General features: G+C 29.4%; 1 protein-coding gene across 1 annotated transcript in view; it reads right to left on the bottom strand.

Annotated features, from left to right (window-relative positions):
* Nucleotides 1-20,889, bottom strand: part of LOC107455833 (transcription factor egl-13-like) — a 189,870-nt gene that overhangs the window by 23,420 nt on the left and 145,561 nt on the right. The window contains exon 5 of the mRNA XM_043044639.2: nt 16,051-16,191. Within this exon, the coding sequence (XP_042900573.2) occupies nt 16,051-16,191 (141 nt within the window). The remainder of the gene's footprint in view (nt 1-16,050; nt 16,192-20,889) is intronic.

Below are 20,889 nucleotides of genomic sequence, written 5' to 3'. Positions count from 1 at the left end.
TTTTGAAACAAATCGAAGTTCTTCGTAGAATAAATTTTATTTTAGTGCAGCTGAAAATATCATGTTCTAAAAGTGTCGGTTTCAGCACAGATCTTGAAAATTGGGGAAAAAACTGTTTTTGAGCAAACATTAACTGATTAAGTTCGAATGATTTTTTTCCAGCAATTTTCTGGCCTTTCATATCGTTAATGATTGACAAACAAATTCTATAATAAGCTTCCACAAACACAATTTAACAACCAAATTATTTAAAATGTCTTTGACTTATTCAAAAAACAAAAGATACCTATAAAAAAGCTAACCTAAAAACCGATACCTAAAAACCTATAAAAAAGAACGCGGTAAATTTTTAACCAGTATTTCGTGAAAAGTTTCTCATAATTCCAAAATTCAGTCCAAAGTGAAAGATCAGTTTATTTTAGTTACACCATAAATTGTGCAGTATGATAAGGAAACAATTTCATGGTGCAACCGATTGCACCAAAATTTGGTAAAAGACGTAAAACTTTAATGGTGACAGTAAACTAAACGATATTTGTTTACGACGCCATGCTTTTTTTACAATTTTTCTTTACAACTGTTGTTTCGAGAATCAACTTATTTAGGTAGGCAAATGCTTAATTTGCATGAATTAAACTTCATTTCTTCTATGTTGCCCTTCTAAATTTGGTTGGTGGTATAAAATGGTTAATGGTATATCCTAAAATAACCTACACGACCGATAAATAGTTTTGTTACGGTAAATAGCAAGCTTGGCCTGCATTTGAGTGCTTTAAAAGAAAGTAATAATGGCGCAACCATCCTTTGCTTTTATAAAAGAAAAAAAAAAGAATTGAAATGGATATTTTGTTTCTTCAAAGCACCTACTTTTGGTGCAACATTTTATTAATATTCGGAGGTAAAAGTTGACCTGGTGTAATGGTAAAATTGACCTCCATTTTATGTTGCCAGCAAATGAATATGGCTCGGAATTTTTAACTAATATTTCGAAATGATGTTTGAAAATATATTGCTTGAAAAAGTCGTAAATTTCCCGACTGCATCATGTCAAAAGCTTATCAAAATCTAAAATTATATGTGATTAGTGTCTTAACAATTGAATTTATTAAAATATTTTCTGAATAGAAATCAATTCATAACCTAACTTTTGAGAAGTGAGAAAAACTAGTTAAAATAATTTTTTTAAAAAAATTTTAAATAACATAGTACGCTTACAAGCTCATGTGTTTACTAAGCAAATAACTTATAATTTAAGCAATTAAGAAAAGAATTCAAAATATTAATGCAAACAATTAACAAAAATAAAAATATAAATAGCATCCAAATGGAAAAAATGCGCTAAGCAGCAGAGAAACCAAGAGGAATAAAACACATGAAACGAAGAAAAATTAGTAAAAATTGAAAAAAATTAGTAAAAATTGAAAAAATGAAAAAATATGACAATCAAGGCTGACATCAGCCCTGAATTGTCACAAAATTGCAAAACTCTTTCTATCGAGAAAGCTAAGACAAAAGTCAAAAATGCTTTCTCTGTACCCCAAAAGTTTTGCCCCGGTCCAGAAAAAGAATACAAAAATACAAGAATAAATAGTGAAATATGTAATACAATGCAGTTTAATTTACAGAAGCATAAAACTGCTTTATGCTTCTGTAAATTAAACTGCATCCTGATGACGTCAGCCTTGATTGTCATATTTTTTTCATTTTTTTCAATTTTTACTAATTTTTTTCAATTTTTACAATTTTTTTCAACTTTTACTAATTTTTTTCAATTTTTACTAATTTTTTCAATTTTTACTAATTTGTTTCAATTTTTACTAATTTTTCTTCGTTTCATGTGTTATAATTTAAGCATTTTCCGACCTATANATAAAACTGTTTTATGCTTCTGTAAATTAAACTGCATCCTGATGACGTCAGCCTTGATTGTCATTTTTTTCTTCTTTTTTTTCAATTTTTAATAATTTTTTTCAATTTTTACTAATTTTTTTCAACTTTTACTAATTTTTTTCAACTTTTACTAATTTTTTTCAATTTTTACTAATTTTTTCAATTTTTACTAATTTGTTTCAATTTTTACTAATTTTTCTTCGTTTCATGTGTTATAATTTAAGCATTTTCCGACCTATATAAGTAGTTAAAACAAATTTAAAAACAGTACGCTTACAATCTCATGGGTTAACTAAACAAATAACTTATAATTTAAGTATTTTCTAACATATATAAGAAGTTAAAACAAATATAAAGAACTTAAAACAACATAGTACTTTTACAATCTTATTGGTTAATTAAACAAATAACTAATAATTTAAGCATTTTCCGCCTTATGTCAAGAATAAAAAGTTAAAATAACGCTTCCAATCTAGCTAAAATCCTTCTCAAAAGTGATTGTATAAAAATGATATTCATAGTGCAGGATGAGTGAGGAACAATAGAAGGATGCTTTTCAAGTATTTTTGTGTGGGGTTTTTTAAGGATTCCCATCAGAATTTTGTGAAGCATTTATTAGCTCTGTTTTGAATCAATGTGGTTTTATGTGGAGAGGGAATGAAGCGTGCGTAAGTGTCTAACGGGAAGAGGCACGTTTCGATATCAGAGGGGCTTTTCTAATGGAAATAAAACTCCCCCCTTCAACCAAAAAAAACTCTTTTTTGAATAGGTTTTGTAATGAGGGATCCTCTTGAAGGGATTTTATACTAATGCAATATGGAGACAACCCATTAAATGATATTTTAAGAGACTAACATAATCCAATGATTACTAAAGTATTTCAAATCTAAAGTATTTAAGTAGTTTAAACTTTTTTTTTGCGTTTTATTACTTTTTATACTATTTCTAAAAGTTTAAATTGCATATTAAATCGATAAAACATTTGACAATCATACTGAATGGTTTCGATTGATGTTGTACAATGGGTGTTCCATTAAGACAGCTCTTAATATATATTTTCAAATTCCTTGTCAAATATGAAGAAAAATAAAAGCATTAAGGGTTTCAAATTAATGCTTAAACAAGGAAATAAGATTTTAAAGAATTACTACTAAGAAAGGTGAGTATACACAACATTCAAATTGCAGCCGATAGAAGTTGAAAAATAATTGTTAGAAGCATCTTCTTTTATCAAATAGTGTTTTTTTTTTCATTTCTATTAAATATGTAACTACAATTGTTTCGAGAATTTAAATGCAAAGTATCGAGTTTAAAATTTCGAATTAAAATTCCATAACCACTTTTTTTGAGGAAGCAAAATTTTCTTTTCAAATTTATGAAAGCAATGATTCATATGCTTCGAAAAGCAGTTATAGAGAATAAGTTTGTTCCAATAAAAATTAATTTTTTCATTTATTATCATTATTCGCTCGCAGAAAAAAATATAAAAATTTTATGTTCATGTCTGAAAACTTCAAAAAGTATTGAATTTAAGGTTAAAATGTTTTCAACCGAAGGAAAATCATCTAAAGAGGAAGCTATTCCGCAAGAAAAACTTTTAAAGTTAAAATTTAGTGAAAAGAGGTAAATTGAGAGTAAAGTTTCAAATACTGAAAAAATTGCCTTCAAAATATCAAAATACAAACGAATTATTGCAAGATACACTGAGTAATATTAAGTAATTTTGACATTAATTGCTTAAATTTTGATATTTTGAAAAATAATTTCAACGTTTGAAAATTCATAGTTGGTTTAAGTGAACTCTTTTAAAATGTCAACGGATGTGAATTTAGCATGAAAAATTCCTCTTAAGAAGTTAAACTGTCCATGTTTTGTAGAATATTTTGAATCTTCATATAGGAAACATTTATTCTCTCGACCCCACTAAGCTCTCAAAACGGTGGAAATAAATTTAATTTTTTAATCATTTTTACTTTATTTTCACAAATAAACTAACGATGGATTCGGTTGCCTCTTTTGAAAGACCTTCATCCAATCATAACTTGATAAGTAAGGTGCGTGCGGTATTCTCTTTTTATTTATTTATTTGCGAGAAATTTTCTTTGGATAAACGAGATTTATAATTATAATATATTTATAATATGACAAAAACTTTTCGATTCACTAAAAAGTTCCTTGATATGGCGAAATACGCAGAAAGTAAAATTAACTCGAAGGGGTCCAAACTTTTGACCGCTTTTCTGTATAAACTGTTGGGACCCTATTATCCAGATAGCGGCCAACTTCCTATATTTCGAGGGTCGTTAATCCAAATCGATTGAAAAGAAACTGCTAATGCATTTTTGTGTCAAAACTTTCTTCTGCACTAACATTATTTCCCCGAACCATTAAGGCAGAGTTTTATTATGTGATAATTCTATCATTAGATCAAAAGTTATTCTTAATGATCAATATTTTTTTGTGTAAACTGTAGGGAATATTTTTATTCAAATATGTACATTTTAAAAAAGCATTGTTCTTTGTATATTATTATTTATACTATTAATGTATTATGATAGACAGAACTTTTTTCGGCTACAACAAGTATTACCACTTTTTTTTATTTAATGAAAGGACTCTTAAAACGGACACTAGGTACAAAAATAGGTTTATCTATAGATTTTACAACTAAAGAATTTGAATGTATTGTTTTCACTCTTTACTTCAAGAGAAATATTTTATTCGTTCTGACCACAAATGTAAAGGAATCAGAAGATTCTGCATTACATTCTGCACTACAATTACTCAGGAATTTTTTTTTTTTTTTTTTGAAATTGAAAGTTGTAGTTATGGCGACAACTTTGATAAAATCCTGCATACTACTTCATTAAATATTAATTTAGAACAATACGTGCATATTTTAAGAAAATAAAGGTAAAAGTTTCCGGCAAGTTATGTGTTTAGTCACAAATTATTATTTAGCGATATTTTTTTCTAAGTAATACTAACAAACCCTAACAATTTAAACGAAGTTCCAAAATGTATATTTCTATGAATCATAAATAGGTAATAGTTTAACTTAGAATATGGGAAACGGTTAATTAAATAATCTAAGTAATAATATCGTCATAATCCAACACTTAGATGAAAAAGAAGATGAGCAAAACTAGCTCTAAAGAACGCTTGTAATATTTTGCTAATAAATATTTAGAAATAACAATTATGTTTATGCACTTGCCAAAATATTGACAACTGGCTTTCTCGAGAGACTATTACGTACATGTAAATTAATAATTGTGCTCATTTGTTTACTTCATAATCAATCATATTAATACGATAATTTTGTATGCAATTAAAAAATTCATTAACTGGTTTCTCAATAAGTTTTTAAGGCATTTGTAGTAACAAAAAAAGCGTTACAAATATTGTTTAAGAATAAAAACATTTGAAGCGTTACTTGTAATGACTAAACATATTTTTCCAACAGATTAGTTTAGTCCTTTAGCGCTATTTTTATTTCTAATTTAGAATATTGTTTTAATTTTTAGATTAATTTGGTCTCCTAATATTGTTTTTATTTATTTTTATCATTTTCATTAAATTGTAAAAGCCAAAATCATTATTTTCAAATCAGTGTATGTTTAAAATTTTAAGGCAAAGGTTTTAAGATATAATCGAAGCATATTTTTAAAAATTACTGTAACGTTCCATCATATTGCTTGAAAAACAATAAACTTTTAAAAGAATTGCAGCAAAACTAGAGAAATAAAAATCTTGAGTAAAATTTTGTTGACTAAAAAGACACGTTATGGTATTCAATATTAATTATTTATAGTTTGCTAAGCTTGTATATTTTGTACAGATAAAGTTGCTGCCTCATATTTTGAACTTCCTCTGAAAATAAATGGCATTTCCTACCTTCGATTTCAGGGGAAAAAGTTCCTGAATTTTTATTTTACAAAAGACAGTTTTAGAAATTAATTCTCTCAATTGCACAGTCAAGTTGATACTTTTTGGACATCAATATTTTCTACAAGAGCTTATATTAAATTAATGGTGGCTAGGTTTTTTTTGTTAAAAAAAATGCGACTAGTGACGACACAAGGGACATTTTAGAAATTAATATCTCATATTGTCATTCTGAATTCATGAAATACCGGGATGCATTTCTTGCATATCAATATTTTTATAAAATACTGGCATGCACTTTGACTGTTTTTCAAATTGGTCTTAAAATCGCAACTGAAATCACAATTTTAAAGTGAAAATGAGACTGACTTTTAAGAATCAATGATAATGAGACTTAAAAAGATAAATTTAGAAATACCAAGCGTGTATTTTAAAGACAATATTTCTTAGGAGACCTTAAACATAAATTTAGAACATAAGAATTAGAATATAATAATAAGATTTAGAACATAAAGGAATCTGCAGCAATCAATTCTTAATGAAACCACCCCCAAAGTTGGCCTGATCTTGATATTGAGAGGAGGGCTCTTTCTTTTCTTTATTTTATACATTTACTTATTTTGCATTTTTAATAGCATTTTTATATTTTTCTAGTTAATACATTCTGAGATTTTGGGCATTTTTTAAGAATTTCTTTTTCAAAAAAGTAGTTATTTCCGCTTCTAAAAAAAAATCACTCCAAGAAAATAAATTTTTCAACCTGTACTTCACTGAAAAAAAATATTTTCGAGAGAAATGTAATAATAAAAAAAGGTCAAACGAAATTAAAAATGAAAATCAAAGGAATAATAATGAAAAAAAGTAGTTTTTATTAAATTCAAATAGATTATCACACACTTTTTCAAATTATGCTTCCCTGGAAGATGTTGATAATTGCTAACAATAAATCATCGTCCATAATAAAAAGTCTCAAATGTGTTAAGTTCAAAACGACGCATCTTTCCACGTTGATGATTGCGAGCAATAAGTAATCCTCAATAATAAAAAGCTATTAAAACAAAGGTAATTTAAAACAGTATTTTCTAAGAAACAAAAAAAAAATATTTAAACCCAAAGCTGAGAATTTACAATCTGTAAAAAGAATCAAAATTTCTATCATAAAACAAATATGAGAAGACAAAACGTGACTGTCGTAAAAGAAGAAAGAAAAAAAATGATTGGAAATTAAAATGCCTCCGTTTCTAGTCTGAGTTAAATGTTTTAATTCTTTTGAAAGATAAAAAGGGAATTTTTTCGCCGACCCCTTGGAATTGTAAATCAGTGTATAGATGGAGCAGAAATAATTGCCATTCCACTGTTGCTCTCCAATTGAATCAACATAGAGACATCTTTCATGTCTTCCGACAGCGCGGGAACAAAAGGCATCCATGAAATATTAAGAGGGAAGGGGAGTAGACTTTGAAAGCATTCCAAATGTTCATTATTCAATCGGGCTACATTAAGACATGAAAAATTCATGCAGATGAAGTGCACGCCAACAATAGGGGATAAAAGGAAAAACAAATCGCTGCTTTCTTTTTCTCGGTGGTTGCGGAGAGATTCGGTAAATTGACTTTTCCTTGTTCCTTCCATCTTTTGTCTCCAGAGGAACTCGGCTAAAGGTAATCGAAAGTGACTTTCTCCTCTAATTCAATAAAAACTCCTCAACTTTTGATTGCATTTCTTGCGCGGACACTCAAAATTATAGGCGCCTCCTTCAACAACTCCTTTCATTCGGATACATGTTTAGCAATTAATTCTTATTCTATGATAAATATTTTCTTTATAAACTTGTGAAATTATTTTACCAACATTGTTGCGTTGCACAATTCTATTGAGCTCTTTCTGTAATTTCTAAATTTTGAATGCAAAATGGCGCAATTCTGTTACTTGACAAGTATTTTATTGACTTCCAATTTGATAGGAATTTTATTGACTCGGATTTTCACTTCCTTGATTCATTTCGAACCATCGATTAAGAGAGTAAGCAATTAAGAGAATACTTATGAAAACTGCAACGCAACACTAAACTGAGAAAACGAAATTGTCAGTCAAACAAATTCCCCCCTAAATAAACTTGTTGAATCCCATCAATTAATATCAATCCGTACGAAAGAAGTTACGGAGCTAAAAAAGAATAGAAACGAAATAGAAGGGATCTTTATGCCAGCTACCATCTGAAAGTGGGATCTTCGGAAAAATCTAATATTTATTCAGAACATTCCATTTTATTTAATAGCCACCGTTGAACAGCCGACCCAATTATCAGTTCACGACTACCAATGTTCAATTCCGTAAACTTGTAATTTTGAACCCAATCCAGAAGACAAGGAAACTACTAGATTGAGAGAATTTTGCCTTCGTTTATTTTTTATTTTATAACCGTCGTTGAGCAACCGACACAATTTAGGGTTTACGGCTTTTATTGTTCAACTTCGTAGTGTTGTAATTTTGAACCCAATTCAGAAGACAAAGGAACTCCTGGATCAAATATTGGGAGAAATTTTCCTTCGTGGAAGACTTTTTGATGGAACTAATCCGCATTTGCGTTACAAGGAGAGGAAAACCACGATAACCTCCCACGGTTAAACTGACTGTGAGGGGACTCTGACCCATGATCCATCTACCACTGAGGTTATTTTAGGTCAGCACTGTGGTCGGTACGAGCCGGGTGTGGAATTCGTATCGACTGGGATTCGAATCCAGTCCACCTCATTGGGAGGCGAGCACTCTATCTCCTGAACCACCATGGCTCTAAACATTTTATTAAGAAGAGCTCGAGCACCTTTAAACTTCGTTGTGACAATCCTTATCTCAATAGAGAAACTTATTAAAGCATTTCTCGCTGCAGCAATTTTGTAAAAATAATTTTTCTTAAACCATTAGAATATATATATATATACGCAAGATTCGTTAATTACGTAGTTTAGTAAGCACTCTGTATGTAATTAAAGTTAAAACTAAGGAAACAAACTAGCTTAAAATTCTCGTAATATTTAAGGAATTAAAGTAATGCTTAAGAAATAATAAAATATACATCTCGTAACTGGGTATTTATTTTGTTTGATTTATTTTTGTCTCTTTTCCTTGAAAGAAAATTTAAATGAAAGTAGATTCAGTAGCAGCGCCTGAGGAAGCCAGGATGAAAAATGCATTAAGAACATTCTTTTGGGAGGTTTAAACGTCGTATTTATTATCTTAACGTGTATTTTATTTTTACCTTTGTACTGCACTTTTATTGTTTAGTAGAAGTAGACTTTCTTTTTAAAAGTATCGATTTTTCCCATCTGGTAGTGCCTAGAATATATAAAAGTGTGTTGCGAAGTTCAGTTTAACAAAAATTGAGCAATCTTAATTTATAACCTGAATAAACTCGAAGCAATTTTCTGTTTCGTGAAATGTGAAAACATATAAATACAATGTAAAATGATAAATCTAAAATGCGTGTAAATAACACAAATAAAATTTTAAACATAGAATATATATTAATATTATAAATGAAAAATTAAATGTAAACTTTTAAAATATGTGTAAAAAAACTAAAAAGAAGGCAGAAACTTAGTGATTTAAAATGCTATTAAAATTAAGTATTTTGATTTATTGTTTCATTTTTAGAGGGATGTAGATTTAGATAGGAAATGTGTATTTTAAGAGGCATACTAAATCAGATTTTTTTGTGACATCTCATTTTAAAGTTGAAATTATATTTTAACTTGATCATGATTGACATTCTCTTCTAATGGGCAAATCATTTGTAATTTTTCTTACTTGTCCTTGCATAGTTTCTACCGCCATTTACCCTGAGTTAGGTCAAGTTATAGTTATAGAAGTTATCATTTATTTCGTTTATTTAGAAGCAATTATGTTATAAATTACCAAAAACTACAACTTTCTTTGGATACGTTTATTATACATTTTTAATACATACCATAGACTAAGGAAATTGTTAAATATATAAAGGTTAATTTAGCACTTTTCTCCTACATCGAATTCTTTAATCTTTACGTTTTATAAAGCTAAAAAAAAAGATTAAATTATAGTTGTGATAAATTTAAATAATAAATTTTACAATTGAGTAATAAAATTAAATATTACAGCAGGTTTTTGCATTTTACAAATATTTTTAGGACAATTAATCTACCGAATTAGAACTCTAATAAAAAATGCTTTGAAAAAATTTTTTTTGTGTGTATCTTAAACCTGAATTTTCAAATTGTATTAGTATCGATTTGGCAAAATTTCCGCAATTCCATACAGTTTTTGTTATGCACAAATTTGCACTTGTAGTGCAATTTGCGTCTCAGAAAACAGTGAGAAATAGATAAATTGTTTTGTAAATATCATTCCATAGCCAAAAAAAAATAAATAAATAAATAAACTAAGTGTATAAAAAAATTCGACTTGATTTTCAAGTGAGAGTATTTCACTTATCTAATCTTAGTCCTTACTAAGCAAACTTCATCTAAGTTGCTTAAAAACACATCCTCAAGAATGAGATAAAAAAAATCTTATTTGGAAGGCAAAACAAATGGTCACCAGGGCGACTAAAGATGAGAAATGGCTATTAGCAAAACATTTCAGGATCACCCCTTCAAAACTGCATTTTTTTCACTATCATTTTTTATCGTTACGAATAGTTTAAAATATTCTAAAAATTAATTTAGTTCACTCATGTCTCTTTAAAGCTTCCTTCATTTTTGAAATGTTTATCATATTTTGAAAATTTCTCGAAAGGCTTAACAACAATAAAAATGGTCATATGTTTAAATAAAAATATATGGAAAACATCCGATGAATGAAGAAGTGAAGAGAGAAGTGAAAATGGTGGAGAAGGAAGCTGTTACGAATGAATTAAAATAAATTTGTTTAATTTTCAATAAATATTTTGTCTTATTTTTATAATTGTTTTATTCTAAATATATATTCATTTTAATTTGAGGGTGCATGTAGTCATTTGAGATATATTGTGCGTATCCTATTTTTTGTACAGAAAAAACAGGAATAATTTTGCGACAACTTCTCTCTATAAAATTATTTAGTATTGACAAAATGTAATGAAAGATCCTTTTAACATTTCAGATAAGTTTGAAACTTTGAAAGTGAACATTTGTGAGCATGATAAAGGAGACGATCATCATCTTAAGTGATGTAAAGAGCTGTTGTCTACTTTCAAACATTCATTTCTTTGAGTTCAATATAACGATTTTCGTCTCTTAACGCACCGAGAGAAGATTTATTTGAATGAAACTACATTCAATAAAAGCTCTTATTTACTTTGGACGAGGTCAAGTCTTGCTGCACAAATTAATCCTTTAATAAATGATCGAAACGAGGCTCTTTGTTCAAACCTCGCAGCGGGCAGTTGACTTACTCAAGAATCAAAGCAAACTCTCCCAAGTCTCTTCTAATTACATCTCGTCCTTTAGAAAGCGGTACTTGAGAGTCGTCCGACCCCTTCCGTTCAAGACATTGTTAAGGGTGGATAGCCCCCGGCACCCACCGCTATTAAATAAAGAGAGTCTGATTTGGAATCGGCTAAGTGCTGAAAATGCTGCAAGGCATTTCCAACCGCTAGAGAGGCTTTCTTTCCATTCCTCAAATTCAATTTAGATTTAACGCATTGTAATTAAAAACTTACCAACAGGTTGAATTCCTTTAGTTTTATCAAAAATATAGGAAACATAACAACACCCTATCTTCGTAGAATTTCCTTGTCCTCTTTTCTGTTTTTTTCCCTCTTTCTGTAAATTTATTAAGTCATTTTTTTATTACCATTAATACATATTTTTATGATTCTTGTAAAAATGTCAAGCTAGAGCATCCCAATGAAGATACATGCAGAGTGTCCAGTTTATGACTAACTGACATCTCAGAAACAAAAGAGGAATGAATATCGAAATTTTGGAATTTAGTTGTAAAAAACCATCGATGATCAAAGTGATCAGTTGAATCATTAAAACGTGAATGGAAGTTGTCGTACCCGATCAAAAGGTTTAACAGCCTGTGTTTCTGGTACTGGAATATCACAGGTTATATTACAGTCATTTGTATAATTTTCAAGAACTTTGTACGGAGTACAGCATCATCTTTTGGCAAATTTTGTAATTAAATTCCAAAATGTTTGCAGAAAATTTTTACAGCTTTCATGATAGACACACAATTTGTTTCATTTGTCCTTTGTTTCCGAGATTTCAAAATCAATCAGTGGTCTGCTAGACTCCCTGTATGAATAAAACTAAACAACGTGAATAAAGCCTAAATATAGGCTCATAAAACAAAAATTTTCTCATTGTCGAGACCCAAAATGTGCTTCCATATTGAGGAAGGTTTTACCGAACAAAACTATATATCTGATTTTTGTGTCTATAGCTATGCTTCATTTAATGCTTTCGTCAGCATTAATAGGTAGTCATAACTACATTAATAGGTCGGTTAAGGTTAATTTTTGAAGACTCAGATGAAATTACGCCAATTTTGTGTATAATATGCTATTTTTATAATTCCTGTGAGTTTGCAACAGCTATTCATTGCTGTTAAATCAAGTTAGCGCCCTCTATGCTCATTTGAAAAATGTCAAGAATTTTGCTCAGTAAAAATGAAAAGCCATTGTTTTGTGAAAAGGAAAAGCATTTGTAAACTAATTTTCTAATAATTTAAAAAAAGAGTCGTGATTCCCCAGGGAATAGAGCATTTTCTTTCCAACGAGGTGAATCGGGTTCGATTCTCCGCGATGGCTGATCGATACGCATTCCGCATTCGGCTTGCACCGACCACAGTGCTGACGTGTAATACCCTCAGTACCATACAGATCATGGGTTAGAATCCCCTTGCCGTGAGGCTAACAGTGGGAGGCTTTCATTGTTTTCCACTCCATGTAATGCAAATGCGGACTAGTTCCATCAAAGAAAAGTCCTCCACGAAGGTAAATTTCTACCAATACTTGATCCAGAAGTTCCCTTGTCTTCTGGATTGGCTTCAAAATTACAAGGCTATGGAGTTGAGCATTAGTAGTCATAAATCCAAAAATTGGGTCAGCTGTTCAACGACGGTTATAAAATAAAATAAAATATTGAAAAAATAACTTCAACATTGATTTTTTTGAGTTCATAAAGACTTCATTTTCATTTGATTTCGATAATGTAAGGCTAGGGGGAAACATTTCGCCAAATTGGTGGATTTAAAAAAAAATAATAATAAAAAAATAAAAATTTAAGATAATTAAGTAATTTGTCTGTTCCAATGCCCAGATATTTCTTTACTGAAGCTTAAAATTACTACAAATAGCTTGAAATTATTACCTTGCTTCAAATGTAAAACACTTAAACTGTGCCTGTTTTTATTTTCTTTGGTGAAAGAGCTTATAAAAAAATTGTTATAATCAAATTCAAAAACGCTATTTTGGGGTAATTTAAGCATCATTTGTACAGCTATAAAATAAATAGCATATTCCAAATCAGCACTTCAAGAACTACAGAAAGTATTTTATTTTAGATCAAGATTTTGTCAGAAACTTGATATTAAGTTACTTTCCTGCTTTTAGCACAGATAAAGATTAGTGCACTTCTCGATGAAAGTTATATTCGTCAATCTACTGCAATGATCCACTGACTTAATAAGTAATAAATAAAGACTTAAAATAAATAAATAAAAAAGCTTAGTAATAAGTTCAATGATCTTTAGATACTTTATCATACAGATTTGTTTTAAGACTGTTTGACGAAAGGAAAAGCTACAATGGATTCCACAAATCAGCACTAATTTAGTTAATACTTCCAAATAATTAAATGCTTAAAAATAAATTAATGTTTACAAAATATTAAATTGAAATAAATGATAATTTTCAATAGTAGAATGGCTTTATAACAAAGCAGTGGATTGTAAACAATACAGTGAATGAGTACTTTTTCAAATACCTAATTGGATAACTTTTTTTATATTTTATTTTAACAGAATTTTGTTTCAATTTTAGAACTTTTTGAAATATCTAATTAGATCACAACTTTTTTTATTTTATTTTATCAGAATTTAATGTCAATCTTCGTGTGAGAAAATTTGGGCTCAAAGCATTTATGAAATAAAAGTCTGTCACTTAACGAGTGATTCCTAATCAGACTATAAATGATTTCGTGTCATTCTTATGTAATAAACAATAATACTCATTACTAATGAAATCACATAGTTTAATGGAATTTCCAGTGAAACTAGTGAAATTTGAATTAATCTGGAATATTATTAACGAAGATTATAAACAGATAAGATAAAGATTGTCGTAACATTTCCGTATCAGGGTCATAAAAATTTCATACAAGATTTTTAAATCAGCACCTTTTTTTTAATTAAAATACTGCGAATGAAAAGAATTAAACTACTGAGAGTTTAGGATTGTTAAAAAAGAAGCAAAATAAGTAAGCAAAATAAAGAAGTAAATTATTAATTAAGAAAAATCATTTTTAATGGTTGAGATTTATTTTCAGCATTTTTGAGTTATTTCATGAACAGTAAAAACTGTAGTGTAATACCTCAGCGAATATGGCGTTGAAAAAATGTGTGACCAAATACTGTAGTTCCAATTAACACTGAATCAAACGTTTACAAACACTTTAAAGGGTGTACTTAAATCAAAACACCAATAATGGGGTTACACCAAGTTCAAACATATTTACACCATGTATGAGTAATTTTCGACTCTGAAAACACCAATTTTGACGTACGGTTAGAAATAATCAGATGACAATGGTAGATCACGCATGAGATTATCACTTCCACTAAAGGCATGTGAGTTTTTAGTTGTTTAATAGGTTCTTATAAAATAATGTGCATAAAGTTGAAAACTATGCTCAATTATTTTGAAATAATTATGTTGTTTTATTATAATTTATTAATAATTATTATTTTCCTTATATTAAAGTTCTGTCCTATTCTATTGTATTGTAGTATATCTACCATTTCAAAAATACAATTCCAATTCACTTGTACATAAGACATGTTAACTCAATTCTATGTTTTTGTACCTTTTCATACATGAAGGTTAACTTTGTCGATAACAACTCTCCTCACATTAGTGACCCGGACGTGATGTAAGCATGCCTATGAATTGGCCTATGCCTATAAACCTGTATGAACTGGCGTTATCGTTCATAAAGATGAATTTCGGTTCAATTGCTCTGTGCAAAAATCTCGAGATCTCATCCTTATATCAGTGACCTGTAAGGGTACCTGTATCGAACGCATGAAGGTTAGTATACCTGCATAGCCATGATTCCTGCTCAGACTATCAGACCACGTAGACCATAGCGGTCCTTTTCGACAATGTAAGAAGGCAGATCGCGGCTTTTTTCCAGATGAGAACATCTCTCTGCAACTCATCACTGAAAAGATCCCGACCCCAATCATTTTCAGTTCAAGACAGGTGTTCTCGGTACCGTGCAAGACGATTCTTTTTGTGATTACCAGTAAGAGAGATGCAGACTACAAAAAACTTGCCACCTACATTAAGTCTTTCAGCTACTGTTCCTGTTGAATTATACAGGTGATAAGACAATTGTGTCGCCGTCGTGAATCTATCTCTTTCAGTTAGACAGTCTGCGTTGTCGCCCTTTTGCAGCGTTGACTAAGTCGGCGTTCCAGTCTCTGTGAACTCTTTCCACAGAGTGGACACTACATTTCACAAAAACACTACATCAGATTGCCTGTCATTGGCCCATTTCGAGTCTTAAAACTATGCGCAATCTTGTGGCATCGTCTGGACAATGCCGATACTAATCTTGCGCAGAGAAAGAAAGTTTAAAAAGAAAAATGCTAATCATGCGTAAAGAAAGAAGTTTAAGAAGAACAATACTAATGATGCGCAAAGAAGGAAGTTTAAAAAGAAGAATATTAATGATGTGTAAAGAAAGAAATTTAAAAAGAAGAATATTAATGATGTGTAAAAAAAGAAATGTTCAATGTGTGCAATGTTCAATATGAAAATGCTCGTGCGCAAGTTTTTCTTCACCAATCCTACCAATCAGTGAGATTCAAGAACTGGGATAGTGTCGACGAATCATCCAATTTCTTGGAGGAAGAAATTCCTCCAATTTCTCGGATTCAAGAACGTAGACAGTGTAAACAGCCTTTAGTCCAATACCAAGTCAATCTATATTTTATCTTTTAATTAACATATTAATTATAAAACCATTTAGTTTAATAATTTCAATTAAATAACACTTCTGTAAACTAATTTTAATAACTTACTATAGGTGAGTCACTATTGGCAGCACTCTTATGACTTGGAGTGGAGGCTTGGGATAAATTATTTGGTGAGGCATCAGAAATTAACAAAGTACTTGGAAACTGAGCTTCGGTCAAATTTTTTCCATCTCCATTTACTCGATTCTAAAAAGGAAACATGATATTGATATATCAAGGTAATGGTAATACTCACAATGAATGCAATGCAATGGTAATACCCACCTAAATAATCACGTTAAATAAGTAAGCAACAAATAAATTCTTTCTACCATGTTTTAACAGTCACCTTATAAATTCATAGAAATTGTTCTTATTTCATTATCATACGTTAAAATTTTACTCCTTTTAACACTAAATTTCATTAAAACGGTATGTACAGACATTTTAACATTTAATTAATACACACAAATAAGGTCGATCAATATATCCAGAAAGGGTTACGGATTTATTTTGTTCCTTTTGAAGAGAAAGGTTGATTTTGCATGTTAGAAAACAGTTGTGTCCAAAGATTTACTTCGTACTTTGCGGAGAAATTATTTTTGCAAGGTAAAAAAAACTGTTAAAACTTAGGCTGGTGATTTACTTCCTAAGTTTTACGGTTTTGTGCAACCAACAATGCTTCCAGTTTAAAACCATTTAGTTTTAAACCCAGTTTAAACACATTTTACGGGATATTTTTAAAGTGGAGAAGGACCTAATTTTACATTCTAATGATACTCTAAATTCTCTAATTTTTATTCTGACAATCAAAATTAGAAGGAAAATGTTTGACTATTACTATTAACACAAATCTTTTATACTTTAAGTATCAACAGATCTGAGGAATTTAATGTTTCAGAATTATTTTAAACAGAATTCTCAAATAAAAAGGTCATTCCAATTTTTTTAAATGCATTTAAAATAAAATAAATATCAGTAATGAACATAACCTTCTAATTTTTATAAAAAGAAATATTTAGTATGGAAATACTTGTAAAAATAAAAGTTTGCGTTGTCTTGGAGTCCACGCTTTATCATGTTAGAATGCTCAAAATAAAATGAATGAATCTTAACTCGGCTTTGCTGAAAAAATATAAAATGTAGATGTACTTATTTGTTATTTGACGAAAAAAATTATACAAATTTATTTTCTGTTTTTTAAGTATTTTTCGCAGAAAATAAAATTTGTCTAATGTATCATTATTCGCTATGAAGAAAATGCATAAAATTACTTACCAAAAATTAAAAAAAATATATAAATAATAACAAAATATTCCTTTGGTGTGTAACCATTCATATCAATCGTTTGTTCATATCCATTTATGCATCTAAAAACTAAAATTAAAAGAAGATTTGAAACACAAACAAAATGAAATAAATAAAATAAATAAAATTAAATGCATTAAAACAAAGAACTGATGCATAAAAACAATGAACTAATAAATATAGTTATAACAGAGCATTCAAGCGAAATAATAATAATAATAATAGATAGACTCAAACAAAATATAATAGTTTCGAAAGCACTTAAATGTTTGAATAATGAAAAGAAAAACTTTAAATCAGTATGGCACTTAATATTTAGTTCTTTGAGTGAAAGTTTAATATATAACAATTGAAATTAGTGATTAAAATTACTTAACTCCAATTAAAACTATTTTAAAAGCTTTTTGAATTAATAATTACTGACAAAAACAAACATATTTGCATAAATTCGTGGCAAAAAATTTGCTTAACAGAACAAATCAAGATATAAATTAATTGGGAATTTCTATAGTTCCGACAAAGTTTTGAAGAAATTATTTGGTACATTTTATTACACAAAAAAATCTGAGTTTGAAATGGAAAACTGCTTTATTTTCTTTGATGTCTAAAATCAATATTGAGAAGTTGCAATTTTCAATGGATAATACATATATTTTTCAGATCATTCGTTGGTTTCGCTTATATAATTAAATTTTTTAAGCAGTATTTTCTTCAAAAAATATTTATAAAATTTAATTTGCTTCTACATTTACAAAGCTTTAGATTTTATTTATTTCACTTTTTTTTCTTCCTTTTTTTTGAAAATGAAATTAATATCTATTTCTTATCTGTTATTATGTGTGTGGGACACATTATTTTAATTAGTTTTTATTTACATAAAGAAACTTTTGTATGAGAATGCTTAAAATTGAATTTTTTTTTTAAGGGAATAAGAAAATTATTTTAACAAGTTTAAAAATGACATAAATTCTTAAAAAGGGTTTCAACAATATTTTTATTTATTTATTTATTTATTTATTTTTTTTTTGTAAAGCTTGATAAAAGTTTATCGAACTTTACAACGTAGATTACCTACCGTTGCATCTTGATTATCGGGATGGAAATGAAAAGTATAGTATTAAATTGAATGATTTAGATATACTTTACAATTATTTTATAATTTAGTATATACTATTTGCACTTGTCTTCAGCGAATTTTAAAATTGATTAACACAAATGAACTTGATAAATATGTACAAACATGCATCTAAAGACTAATTAATTTATAAAAAATATTTAAATGCATATAACGATGAACTGCATACTTTATTTAAAAATTTAAAATATAAAATTGAGTGATATTTAAGAAAAATGAAAAGAGAGAAATTAGTTTTCAATGAATCTTGTTGAAGATCAATTTTAGAAATGCTATATACATTCATAATATTATTAATGAAAGTTTTGCTCAAAATATAATTAATATTTCTAAAGACTTTGACATTTCATCTAAAATACTTCTTCGATGAACTAAGCGAAAAAGTAATTATGTGTTACATTTCTGTGACAGAATCCTTTTTATTGTAAATTTTTCGGTAGTAGTTTAGCGTATTTCACGTCTCTGCAATCTTTATTAATGAGACAAAGGAAAGTTCATATTTTTTTATATTAAATAATTTCAATCCAGAAGGTTTTCAAGATTTAATTTTAAAATATTATGAACTTTACGTAGACTTACAGTTACAGAATCTGCTACACTATAAAAAGTTTGGGTGTATTGTTGACACCAATTTTGGTGAAGAAGTGAATTCAGTTTTTTTTTACAGTGCATGTATCATTGTTACTGTTTTATTTATTTATTTTTTATTTGCCAATTTATTTATTTATTTACTTTCTGTTCTCTGACAACACATATTTTCATGCGCATTAGAATTAATTTAATGGTTTCATGGCAAAAACATTTTGTTTAAACAACAAACACATTTTTAGTAATATAGTAGCAGGAATACTTTAAAACAAATATTATTTTGTCGATTTTGTGTAATTTTTTGCATAACTGCAATGATGTACTTATAAATTTATTAAGTTTTCCTCAGCACTAAAAAGTGGAGGCAACAATAAACTAAACTACGTGGCGTGACTGCAAAGCGTGTGCCAAGACCTACTGTACCCATCTCAGTTTTTTTAACCCTTGGGCTCTGGGGTACAAGAGCAGAATCAGGTTGGCTGGTCAGCCTAACGCGAAACCCCCAGTGTTAAGTTCCCAAGCATGCTTGGTATTCATTTTATCAACCCACTGAAGGGATGAATGGCTGAGTTAACCTCTCCTCCCCGAGGATCGAACCAAAGACCTGTGGCATGACAACGCGAAGCGCTACTACTCAGCAACCGGGAGTCAGGAGGCAACTATATTTTATTTTATAATATAACCCTCGTTGAACAGCAGACCCAATTTTATGGGTTTACGACTACTAATGTTCAACTCCGTAGACTTGTAATTTTGAACGCAATCCAGAAGACAAGGGAACTTCTAGATAGAGTATTGGGAGAAATTTGCCTTCGTGGAGAACTTTTTGACGGAGGTAACCCGCATTTGCGTTACATGGAGAGAAAGGCCACGAGAACCTCTCACGGTTAGCCTGACGCCAAGAGGACTCTAACGCATGATCCGTCTACCACTGAGGGTATTTCACGTCAGCACTGTGGCCGGTGCAAGCCGGATGCAGAATTCGTATCGACTGGGATTCGAACCCGGTTCGCCGCATTGGACGCTCTATCTCCTGACACATCGCGGCTCAGGAAGCAACTATACACTAAATTTTTTTTGCAGTGCAATGCGTAGTTGATTCCTTATCTGTGTTTGTAAACGTACATAGCTTCAGCATACCCACGATACGCATTTTTAGAAAAGCATACCCAAAAAGTAGTAGGCAATTAAACAAGTTAGGTAAAGTATCACCCATTCTTAACATTTTTGGAAGTATATCCACGAAATAGTCCATTGAACCGAAATCAACAAACAATGTCAAGTCTCTTACCATAAGTGAAATCTGCAATAGATAACATGGTAATGGATTTGAAGGACAACCGATTTAAAGGACATTTGAAAGACAACCCCTCTCTCGACGGGACCATATTTCCCAGTTACTCCTTGTGTTCTGGGGGTCAGAGTCTGTCGAAAAGAAGATATGTTGATTCAGAGAAAGTAAGTTTCAGTGACTGATTTTGAAACTTGAAAAATATCATCTGTTCCAATTAATTAACATACTTGAGTTTACCCTCTCAAACCATTAAGATTGAGTCCTAGAATGTGAAGATCCGATCATTTGATCAAAAGTTATTTAGGGTGATCAGTTTTTTTCGCTTGTAAGCCCGAATTTATTTGATTCTTGCTGCTTCGTTTTTAATCGGAAAAAATGGCTAAAAAACGTAAGTTAAAAATTTTAATAAATATGTGTTACCATCTTTAAACAAAATACAATATTAACTATGATTAAAATAATTACACGGTAATTGACTGAACAAAAAATTGCTACCAATAAGTTAATGAAACTTTTATTATAAGTTTGTATTATTAATCTAATATACACTAAGAGCTTAGATTTAAAACAATAAAACTTT

This window comes from Parasteatoda tepidariorum, chromosome X1 (genome assembly GCF_043381705.1).
Source record: "Parasteatoda tepidariorum isolate YZ-2023 chromosome X1, CAS_Ptep_4.0, whole genome shotgun sequence".
In the NCBI taxonomy this organism is placed as follows: Eukaryota; Metazoa; Arthropoda; class Arachnida; order Araneae; family Theridiidae; genus Parasteatoda; species Parasteatoda tepidariorum.
This window is presented reverse-complemented; position numbering and strand designations above follow the sequence as displayed.